This window comes from Zonotrichia albicollis, chromosome 10, assembly GCF_047830755.1.
Source record: "Zonotrichia albicollis isolate bZonAlb1 chromosome 10, bZonAlb1.hap1, whole genome shotgun sequence".
Classification (NCBI taxonomy): domain Eukaryota; kingdom Metazoa; phylum Chordata; class Aves; order Passeriformes; family Passerellidae; genus Zonotrichia; species Zonotrichia albicollis.
This window is the reverse complement of record NC_133828.1, coordinates 22,648,669-22,660,193: the sequence shown is the minus strand read 5'-3', so window position 1 is coordinate 22,660,193 and position 11,525 is coordinate 22,648,669. Positions and strand designations below refer to the sequence as shown.

Sequence of the window (11,525 nt, the reverse complement as noted above, 5' to 3'; positions counted from 1 at the left end):
AGAGCCAAGAGCAGTTAGAAATGGGCTAAAGATACTGCAGAACAGACAGATGTCACATGAGATTACACCAGCAGACAGCATAAACTTGAAAGCCACAAGATAGAACCTTATAAATTTCAGCAACAAAGAAGCATAAGGTTTTGCACCTGGGAAAACACAATGGAGGAGCACAGCACAGGCTGGGATGTCCCTGGGGAGCAGCTCTGTGAAAGGGACCTGAGGATCCTGGTGGACAAGCAGCTCAGTGGGAGTGAACAGTGCTGCTGCTGCTGCTGCTGTGGCAAAGAAAGCCAGCAGGAAGGACACTGGGTTGCATCAACAAGGACATCACCAGCAGAGAGACAGAAGGACACAAGTCATTATCCCACCAGTATCCCAGCATTATCTTCCACCTGAAGGTGCTACTCTTCCAGGCCATACCTGGAATACTGGGCACAGTTTTCATCCCTGCTATATTTAAAAAAAAAGGAAAAAAAAAAGAAAAAAGGGGGGGGAAATGGAAAAAAATATATATGTACGTGGACAGGCTGAAGACGGTTCAGAGAAGGGGCACAGAGATGATCCAAAGACTAGGAAGCCTGCCACATAAGGAAATGCTGAGATGAACTGGAAATGCTGAGAGAGTTGGAAAAAAGGCTCCTTAGAGGAGACCATATCACCACATTCCATATTTATAGAGTGGCTAAAAAGAAGATGGAGACTCATTTTACAAGGAGCCACAAGGAAAAGATGAGGGGTAATGGATATATGTTATTCCTGGGCAGAGTTCAGAGAGACATAAGAGGAACATTTTTCTCAATGAGAACAACCAGCCACTGGAATAGTCTTGCCAGTGAAAGGATGGATTCCCCAACAGAGGGGATGTAAGATTCAGCTGCACAGGGTATTAAGCCATCTTGTACAGACTGCACTTTTGTCAAGAAAGGTTGGATCAGATAACCCTTGAGGTCCCTTCCAACCTGGTATTCTATTATTCCTTCCTCTGTTCTCAACAACTTAATATGTCACAAATTTGCATGGTGGGGAAGTTGTGACTTTAGCAGTGTTATAGAAAGCTTCCATGTAACAAGGAAACATGATCAAAATCTTTGCTTTCAGTCTGGACTTACCTTGTCCTCCCAAGATGCCAGTTGACTTTACCACCATTTCCAGCTTTTTGTCCCAGGTAAAAGTACGAATATAATCTGTTACAATAAAAAAAATCCACACACAAATATGTTTTACTTGTTTTAATCCAAGTAACACTGTTTTAAATGTATCTATTTCCACTCAAAGAGGGCAGGGAAGCAGCAGTGCTTTATAGTCAGAGGTTCAGTGTTTTCCCTACCAATTGCCTCATTTTGTGTATTATGTTTGTGTAGGGTGAACACAGTCTTTCAAAAGTCCAGCAAGATCACAATCAACTCTTCCTGTCTCCACAAGCACAGGCTGCCCAAGCACATCTGTCTTTATCCATGTTAGAGTGTCACAGGCTCATCTACAAGGGTCACGTCACTTAGCCTCATCCCAGAAACCCCACTAGAAGCACTGAGGCTTGGACACCTCTCCATTTAAACCAGTATTTGTCTTCACTGCAGCCACCTGCAGGTTTGACAACAGAATGGAACTTTATGATAGAGAGGACTGGAAATATCACCTACCAGTCAGTGACTCTGACTGGCAGAGGGGGCAGCAAGAAGACAACTCCTGAATTGTTTCCAAGCCCCTTCCAGAGAAGGCATGCTCAGTCACAAGCACATGAACACTCGGGCCTGCAAAGCTAAAGCTGCAATAAGACCAGCTTTCAGAGACCTAACTTTCTTGTTTCCTGTATCACATAAGGATCTAAAATAGATAGAGATACTGACCACAGATTCAACAGTCCACACTAAGATTTTTTAGTTCCAGTCCAACACAAATTTAGCTTGAGTACTTTATAAGTTCTCCAGGTATCATCTAAAGAACATTCTGATAGTCTGATACAGCAGACATGTTCTCTCTTCTTGATAATATTTGTGTTCACCAAGTTCCTTCAGATATTTGTGTTAGACGCTGAAGGAGCTGGTAGCTTTAAATATCATATATCAGACAAGACTTAGCATAGGGCAACAAAAAGCCACACATACAGGAGAAGCACACGGTCAGTGTAGTCCCATCCTGTTTGTTCCAATATTCAAGAGTCTACAAATCTAGAAAGTAAAAACAACTTGCAACAAACAAGAGCTTGCTTTGTAGCTCTGACTTTAATTCTCAACTAAAAATGTTATTGAAAAGGCTTTTGAGCTTTATCAGAACAAGTGTAATCCAGACCTCCTGTCCTGAGATCCCATCTGGAAGCATTTCTGAGCTGGCTTTCATGACCATTTCCCTAAGTCAATTCTACATCCTGCAAAATTGCCTCATCTCTAAGTCTTTTATACTACAGAAGTCTGTCTGTCTAAATCATCTCTTTTTCTGTCTCTCCAGTCACAAGTCAGAGGATGCAGTAAGGTAATTACTGCATTGCCACCCACATTATCCAGGTCAGACTATATGATTATATGAGATCCCATGGTTTAACTTCTTTCTTCCAACCCGACCAATACTGTTTCTCCTTAGAGTCCCTCCACACAAGATTAAAGCCTATGTAAACACGACTAAACTAAAGTTTACAGATTAAACACATAAAAGCATACAAATAACTCAACTGGAGTCAAAGTGTAGGTTATACTACCTATGCATATACTCATGGCAATGTAAATGCCAATCTGAGCCTATGAGAGACCTGGAGAGAAGACTTACTGCCTCCACTTTGAATACATGTAAGAGGTGAAGCTGGTATTCCACCAGGGAGAAGACAAGACTTCTTGACACGCATCTCTCTGGTGGGAGCATTATGAACACCTAAACCAGAAGGGAACCATTTCATCATCTGAGAGCTAAAAAATACAAAAGACAACGTACCAATGATCCCAACGACCAGCTCGTTGTTGGTATCATCCCGCCCCACCAGCAGGGAATAGTCAATGATGAGATGGCTGGAGAGGAACTGGGAATCGCTGTGTATGGAGGCTTTCAGCACAGCTTTGCAATGGGAACGGATGTACAAGGGGTTGTCCCGAATCATCTTCAGAAGGTTTTCATCCAGCAGGACCACATCACAGGTTTCCTTGCCTGTCTCTGTTTTAACATTTCTATTCCGGAGGGAGCCCTTCAGGTCAAACACCTGCAAATGGAAAACAGCACTGCTTTGTTTCACTTTTCTGGGTTAAAGACTTCAGTACCTACCACCTCAGAAGGCAGCACAGCTGGACAACTCTTTCATTCTCTTTAGGAGGAAGACAAAAAAAAAAGTTTTGTAGAGAATAGCATGTAAGCCTAGGTAAAAGCTCTGCCACCTCAATACCTCAATTCACAAGTTTTAGGCAAGTTATTTCACTAATATTTAGTTTAAATTAAGAGAAAAAAGATGCCTCTATTTTTCATATTGTTTAGGTAAACTCAGTTTTCCAGCCAGTTTCTACAGAGTTAATTGCTGACAAAATCAAAGCCCCTGAAGAGGGAGGTGGGTGGCGCATGAAGCACCAGTTAACACTCCAAGGCAAATGACAGACCCATCAGGAGGCTGGAAATTATCTCTGGAGTTCTCCAGTCCAAAGTCCTGCTTCAAGGACTTCTGCTTCTCCCTGTTAGAGAAGGTTGTTCAAGTTCTGTCCAGTCAAGATTTCACTAACTTGCATTCAATAGAGTCCACAATCTGTTTGGGTTTCGGTTTTGTAGCGCCTGAGCCCTCTTCGTGATTTAAACAACAGACAAACAAAAAGAAAACCCACAACATCCTTTACATCCATCTAGAATTCCCTCCATCCACTTCCTCCCACAAACATTCCCTGTTTGAGGTCAGGCACTGAGAGGTAAAGTGGAAAGAACTGATACTATCAAGGTTTAGAAGTGATGTTTGTTTGAACTTTCTATTCAGCTTCAAATATCTATTTAAAGACAATTTCCCCCTAGTAATTTTAATATCCTCATTCCAATGCCTGATAAAGATGGCTTTTTTTGACTAAGAGCAAGACTGAACTCAAAATCTTGTCCCACACCTGAAGTGGTTCCAAGAAAGAACAGTGTGTTGAAAAAATAATTAATTTCCCCCACTACATAGTAACTCTTTTTGAGTGAGGTTCTCATTCTAAACTAATTATTCTGTAATTCCAGTCAGTTCCTCTGAAAGTTTTGTAAAAACATTTTACATTTTCATAACCAGGTTAGTAATGCTTTCTCTCTCAAACACCAGAGATACAAGGACAAACAAGACTTCTGAAGGCTGAACCCTGCACAACAGCTATCTGAACTAGCCCAGAGAGGCATCAAGCTCCTGAGGATCACATTACAAGGAAGAGGCACAAACTGTCACCTTTGAGCAGCGTGAGAGGTCAACAGCACATGCAGAATTAAAAGTCACCTAGACGGCTATGAATGACCCTGCTTTTTCTCCCAGTCACAACTGCACTGCAAGGAACAGAACACTTTGCTCTTACCTGAGCCATTTTCCTGCCATAGAAAAGGTTTTCCATGACAAGCAGATCCAGCTTCTTTTCAGTGTTGTTTTGAGAGTTCTTGTAACCGATTCGATAGACCCCAAGGATTTTAGCCAGTGCTGTGGGCTTCTAATGAAGACAAGACATGGGTTAAGATCTGTGTACAGACAATCAGCAATCCCACACCAGAAGCACCACTGCCGACTGTGTATTACAGCTCAGAAGTCCAAGCATAATTTCCACTTTACATCTTAGAAATCCATTATTAATGTAACTCACACCCTCCAAATTTTTCTTTTATTTAAATGAAAAAGGTTAATAGAAACTTCTACTAGTCTTTAAAATCCAGAACACTGCCTAAAACAAAAAGCACTTTTTTTTAATACCTTCTGTTGAACTGCATTAGTGATGTAAGTGAAGTAGTGTGGAGCAAAGTCAAGGAATGACTGGACTTCCAGACGAGGCATTTGCTTCAAGATGAATCTATCATCTGTTTTAATATTAGACAGAGGCAACAGGGTTACATACAATAAGTGATGTATATTTAGAATTTTTTAGGACTGTCACATAGCTACAATGGTTTAAAAAATTAAAGCACTACAATTCTCTTAAATCCTTACCCTCAGAAGTTCATTTCTGGATTCTTTTTACTACAGATATTCTGAATTTCAGCCTCCCTGGATTTCTACCTTCCAGTAAAACATGGACAAGAGACTGACTACACTAGGTCTACCTCAGCTATACAGTCTTCCTATATAGCCAACAGAAACTGCCTACAGACTATTTTGTTCAATACTTGTTTTACATAGAAGCCTAGAAATGGCTAAAGTTCAAAAAAAAAAAAATTAGATTCACAATAGCACATGAGATTATAAGAAACACTGTGTCTTTAACAACAAGTTTTCCTTGAATTATACTCGTTTTTGTTTTCTGAAGCCTGCCTGAGAGTACAACCCTTCAGTTCAACTGGCTTTCCTAGCTGCTACCTGCTGAAAAACAGAACTATATTTTGTTTTCCTGCACATACAAAGAGACAAATTATTTGATATTGAAGACCCCAGAACAACTCAATTTTCCCTTCTCAGTGACCACTTCACAATCAGCAACCCTCAGGACAGAAGCTATCAGGGATTACATTACACACTAACCACCAGCATACAGAAATAAAACCCCTAAGTACAAAGGGGCAAGGAGCTGCATTTACCCTCAGTCACGTAGAACGCAGCTCCAGATTTGCCTCCTCGTGCCTGCCAGGGCATGGAGTGAGAGAGGGATCGGATGAAATCCTCCTCACTGCTCCCCAGGATCACTTCACGCATCCTGTGAAACTCCCCAGCATAATAAATCCGGCAGTAGAACTTGGCATTCGCATCTGAGAACTCTGCAAAAAATGGTTTTCCTCAATAACAGCATGTAGCATGCACTGACTACCTGAGACAACACTGAGATTCTACTTGTGTCTAGAGGAGTATTATTGTGCTAAACATCTCTCTCATGCTTAGTGTAATTCAGAAGTTTCAACCAATGAGATTTAAATGGAAAATGATAGGAAAGTCAATTCCCTCTAGATAAGCTATAGTACATGTCATGGGGAAGTGTTCAAACAAAAGAACAGTTAAAAAAAGGTCATGGAGTAGTTTTGCAAAAGAGATTGATTGCAGTAAGTAAAAATTGCATTGCTATTTTCTTGATTTGCTTTTCCTTCATGATACCAAGAATACCAAGAAAAATATCATGAAAAAACAACCATTAACTTCAAGACTGCCACTGCATGTGCATGAAGAAATGAGTTTGCCAGCTAAGACTAAGTTGTTATTTACAGCTACTCACGGAGTTCCACATGGGGATTCACCACCTGTTTTTTCTGTCCATCTCCTCCATCTCCATCATCTGAAGGCATAAAGGGACATTTGGTCAGGGCTGTTCACTATTATTACTGAGAAAGCCACATTAGGTACTACTTGCAAACTCACTTTACAAGAAAAATATTTTCTTTTTTTTTTTTTCAAGAATACAGTGGGAACTATACACAGGGAATTATAAATACAGCTATAATTGTATAATATAATACGTATGCTAGAAGGGCACTGCTGTTTATGGACACAAATCCAGCCTCTCTCTTCATTCATTCTCCATGAGCTAAAACAATGAGAACTAAAGCGAGAAACTAAGAACTAAGGGCTGCTTAACTAGAGGCAACTCAATCCAAAGGCATTCAAGACCAGACTACTCCACGTCCCTATAGCTTGAATTTGAAGGATCCTGTTTCCCTTATTACAAAGAAAAGGAATTTACTTAGGAAAAAAACATATTTGATGTTCAAATGATTCATTTTCCATGCATGCTGAGTAACCTTGGACTGTTGAAAAAGTAAAAGCAGGAGTACATTTGGGGCCTTACATGGATGAATGAGGTTTGGGAGAAGTACCAACCCAAGACAGAAGATGAACTCTGCAGTCTTGTACCTTGTGCCTCTGCTCCTTGGTTTTCTGCTCCCTCTTTGCCCATCTGTCCAACCTGGTAGTAAGCACTGTCAGCACCACGTAAGGTCTCTTTCTTCTGGGAAGACAGGTCTGGGCTCTTCCCTCCCGTGCCACGGAAGAAAGACAAAACACCAGATGGTTTCTTTGCTACAGTGAAAAGGAATAGAAAAGATGGTGTTGGCATTTCCACAGGCACTTTAATAACAGCATGACTCCTATGAACATTCCACATTCATTATTCTATGTGACCATTAAACTATAACTCATTTGCAACTTCAGGCAACTAAGGTCCATGAGGGTGGATGATCCAGTGTGCTGAGTAGCATCCTAGAGTGCAAAATCATTTGAAAACACAGACCAAGAATAAGTATCTTTAATACAGTAAGAACTTGTCTCCATTTCAAGATCTTTTAACTGCATCTCTTTAAAGAAGGCAATGCCAAAAGAAGGGCATTATATCCCACTGAACAGGCTGGATTCAAGAACAACCTTAGGTTCCCTACATAATAACATTTAATCAGGGAATAACAGTTTGATCTCATAATAGTTCTCATAAGAACTATTGATCTCATAAGATCTTCATAAAAATAAAAAGCCCACACACTGCCATCCCTCTCATGTGTTACATTAAGTCAATACTAGTTACAATTTCAACTCAGAATGATGCTTTTTCCTCCCCACATGAACTAGAATCCAGGTTAAATGGACTCAAGTCTGAGCTATTAGCACCATGGATGATTTTGGCAAAATGGCCTTACGCTGCTCTGGCTCTGCACTGCGAAGGGGACACACGTTAGCCTCAGGCAGGCGGACAGGGCTGCTGCTCTTGGGTTTGCTGTCTGACATGCTGAAAGGAGAAAGAACAAAGAAGTGATGAACCAACAAATGCTGCCACTCAAGACACTACTGCTTTATGCCTGGACATTGATTTCTCTCCCCTGCCTAAACACTAAAGGGAAAAAAAGACACCATTTAAAGGTGTAACAGTGTGGGACTCTCCAAAGTTGTCCTTCTCCATCTTCCTAAAAAATAACTCTCAAAGTCCATAGCAAAGTGCCATCCATGACCACAGCAAAGTAAGCAGGCCCAGTATTCCTAACATGCATGCAGCCAAGAGATTAGGTGATGGAGCCAGCATGGTCCATAATGTGAAATGGAAGCTCACATACTGAAGTATGTGATGGTTACATGGAATGAGTCAGATTCCATCAGAAAGCAGACATCCTAACAGGGGCATATTTTGAGGGTTTCTCCCCATCCTAGTTCTGGCTTTTTCACTACCATCACTGTGTCTTCACTCTATGTACTGTAGTTCCTGCATGTAACCTGTTTGGTTGTAGTCCTTCTTCAGAACTGCTCTTCAGAGATGCTTTGGACAACTCATCCAGGGCATTTCTGTACTCCTTGCAACTGATGAGGAAAAAAGAAAAGAAAGCGAAAAGGAAAGACCCAAAATAATTAAGTATTCTCTTGGAAACTCTGAAATACCAGCCCAAAGACTCAGTTCAGAGACAGCCACAGTAAACAAAACACCACAGTAGAAAAACCTCTGCTTGGGTTTTTCTTATTATTAGAACTTTTTTTCCTTAGAACAGAAGCTGCTCTAGACAATACTGCAGGAAAAATATCCCATTATTTTGCCCCCCCCCACAATTTTAGAATGCACTTCTTAAAAATCTGCTGCCTTGTGACATGCAAATCCAAAGGTTTACTGAAGCAGCTGGTAAGAAGAGCTGAGCAGTAACAAGAGCTGCTACAACCAAAGGTAAGCAAGAAACAGACTGCAATATCAATACAAATAGCTGTTCCCCAACTCAGTTGCACTTCCTCCAGCTGGAGAGGCTAAGCAAACCTTAGCTGCACTTCTTTCTCTAGTGATAGATATCTCATTAAAAGAAACACCACAAAACTAAGTCATTTTTGCACACTAGACTTCCACTAAAAAAGTCCAAAATCCAGTTGCACTTTCATTATCTCAGCAGTAAGAGGAAAGAACCCCATCTCTGGCAGAAACTCTAAAACGGCTTAAAATCAAAATTCTGTCATGCTTGTTCCCTATCATAAAAAAATATTCCTCAAACACAAAAGCTGCAAAAGTAAAGTATGTCAGATGAAAAGCCAAATCACACCAGTACCTGAGAGCAAAGGCTATGATGGAGCTTGGTTCTTTCTCACAGACTGCAATAGGTACACGTTCGTGCTCATACATTAAGTAGTGCTTATCTGGGTCACTAAACAAAAACAACAGACTGTTAGTAGACCATAAAAATTTGTGTAAAGACTAGAAGTTTTGGTCAAAACCCAGATATCATCACTGCACTCCCAGGCACAAGCTGTAAGTCTCAGCATAGAACCAAAGTTCCCCAGATCAGCTTCTCCCAACAGACACATTCATAACTATATGGTTAATTCTAAATGGTAGTGTTAGGGAAATCGGCATTTCAAGCAAGCAGCTTGGATCAGAAGACCAGCTTTAGGTTAGAATAAGAGTCTATTTCTGTTTAGCAGCCCCTGTTTCTAATGGCACCAAAACCTGCCTGGGTTTGGTTTGACTATCCAGCAGCATAGCCTGTAGACTGAACTCATGGGACAAAGCTGGACTCTTTTCTAAACAGGCAGTTTATGACAGAAAATTCCCCAAAGCCTCCAGCATTCTTGTATGATTTTTTTTCCACTGATCTGTAGGGTCAGTCATTTAGCTTTTACCTCATCAGCCCAAGGCCTGTGCTCCTACACTGGGGTGGGTTTCTCAAGTTCAACTCAGGCTGCCAAACATTAGGCTCATGTCAAACGAGAAACACTACAAAGCACGCAGACCAAGTAGCTGAGAGACTTTCCAGCCTGCCCATCTTCACACCAGAGGGAAACTTGAGGGCACATGCAGTAGCCATTGAACCTGACCTACACCCAGATAATGCCAATTTGAGTCCAACCCTTGGAAGAGCTCTGGAAGCAAAAACAAGACGCAGGCATGTAACTTTAGTTAAGGAAGGGTTTTGCTAAGGAAGGACATTTCCACTCCCTCCCTGAAGCAATGGAGCTAGAAGGCACCTTTCTCCCCTCTTCCCCATCCCTTCATCTCCCACAAGAGCTCTGAGGAGGCATGTCTGCTAGGAGGAAACTTATACTGGCTTTACACAAGGGCAGATCATTCATAAGAAAGGTGGTTAACCTACAATCACCTAGAATGAACACAGAAAACTTCCTACCTTGAAAAAGTTCTCTATCTTACTCAGGCAAACTCAAGTAATGCCTTAAATTATAAACTGAGCAAAGGAAGCATGCATGGCTCTGCCTGCAATCTGACAAGGTTGCTGATTTTGTACATTTTTTGAATATTATGCAGTACTTACAAGGGAAAGGGAATGGGGTTGTAGTTGTTTCCAGGCAAAAAGTTAGCCAAAATAGCTTTCATAGTAGACTTCTCCTTCACTTGGCTGTCTGTAGATCCCAGTGAGTGTCCATCAAACACATCTGGAACAGATGTCAGGTCTGCATCACAATATCAAAGCTTAAGCTTTAAATTCAGAAGGATAACTACAGACCACACAGTTAACAGTCATTTGTCACTTCCTAAAAGGATTTTGTGGACTTGGCACAGAAAAGCAAGAGAAAGAACACAAGATCACAAGGGAACTATACCTTCTGAGCTGCTTGTTGTGTCCTGTTCAGAGAGTGTGCTGGCACCAGTCCCATGCTCCGATGCAACCTCTGGAGAGGTGGGCAGCTGTAGGTGGGTGGAGCCTGTGGAGCTCTGACTTGATAAAGTCGCCAGGAAACGATCCTCTGAGAGTACAAGGACAGTTAAGGACAGAAGAAATTATTTTACATGGCTGTCAGAAGTGATACTGTTTGCTCCCAGCCCAAGCTATAACCAGCACCTACTTTCAGAAATTTTTACTTAGAAAGCAGGTGAGGCTACACAAACCAAAGGACTGGGCAAGCTCATCAATGCAGCACCTCCAGAAAATGTGTACTCTTATAACTACTACCATCAGCTCCCACAAACTCCCAGTATGCCTTACAGGTAAGAGATCTCAGCACCCATAACCAGATCACAGAAGAGGCAAAAGGCATTTCCCAAATTCCATGTAGTTATTCAATTAATTAGAAAATTTCTGAGAGTTTTTAAACTAATGTTCAATGGAAAATTCTTGTTGGCCAACTTACTAATCACTAGTAATTCAGCTTCATACTAGAAGCAGATGGCCAACTTCTATCTTACCACTAGAAAAAACAAATGTGACATGATGGGGATTTGGTATTTCTCTGACTTATCAAATTTTACAAAAGCTCCCATATATGTCAGGAAAAGGGCTACAGTATGCTTCTATTGGCATATTATGAAAAATAAGTAACAGACCTTTCTCTCCATTTTGCAGCGCTGGAGAAGCATTGCGTGGGGAAGCATCCATGCTGCTGATCTAGGCAGAATAACAAAACACCAACGTTGGTGCCAAGCTCTTTACAGTTTTATTTCCTCCTGTGTGGAACACTTACAAAAGTAGATGTATTACAACAGAGCACTCCCACCCACTTCTCAGCC

The 11,525-nt window shown here is 41.2% G+C and overlaps 1 protein-coding gene across 8 annotated transcripts in view; it reads right to left on the bottom strand.

Annotated features, from left to right (window-relative positions):
• The window catches only part of PIKFYVE (phosphoinositide kinase, FYVE-type zinc finger containing), a 66,404-nt gene that overhangs the window by 6,232 nt on the left and 48,647 nt on the right, over window positions 1–11,525 (bottom strand). For 5 of the 8 annotated variants that reach the window (XM_026791733.2, XM_074548347.1, XM_026791732.2 and 2 more), the window contains 13 exons: window positions 11,343–11,403; window positions 10,622–10,765; window positions 10,333–10,471; window positions 9,115–9,210; window positions 8,306–8,389; window positions 7,738–7,826; window positions 6,962–7,126; window positions 6,327–6,386; window positions 5,701–5,877; window positions 4,883–4,986; window positions 4,497–4,625; window positions 2,923–3,184; window positions 1,110–1,184 (listed from right to left, as the gene is read on the bottom strand). In XM_026791733.2, coding sequence (XP_026647534.2) covers window positions 1,110–1,184; window positions 2,923–3,184; window positions 4,497–4,625; window positions 4,883–4,986; window positions 5,701–5,877; window positions 6,327–6,386; window positions 6,962–7,126; window positions 7,738–7,826; window positions 8,306–8,389; window positions 9,115–9,210; window positions 10,333–10,471; window positions 10,622–10,765; window positions 11,343–11,403 — 1,585 coding nt within the window. Of the gene's footprint in view, window positions 1–1,109; window positions 1,185–2,922; window positions 3,185–4,496; window positions 4,626–4,882; window positions 4,987–5,700; window positions 5,878–6,326; window positions 6,387–6,961; window positions 7,127–7,737; window positions 7,827–8,305; window positions 8,390–9,114; window positions 9,211–9,242; window positions 9,926–10,332; window positions 10,472–10,621; window positions 10,766–11,342; window positions 11,404–11,525 lie in introns of those variants that run through there. The other 3 variants (XM_074548345.1, XM_074548348.1, XM_074548349.1) reach the window with 2 other exon arrangements.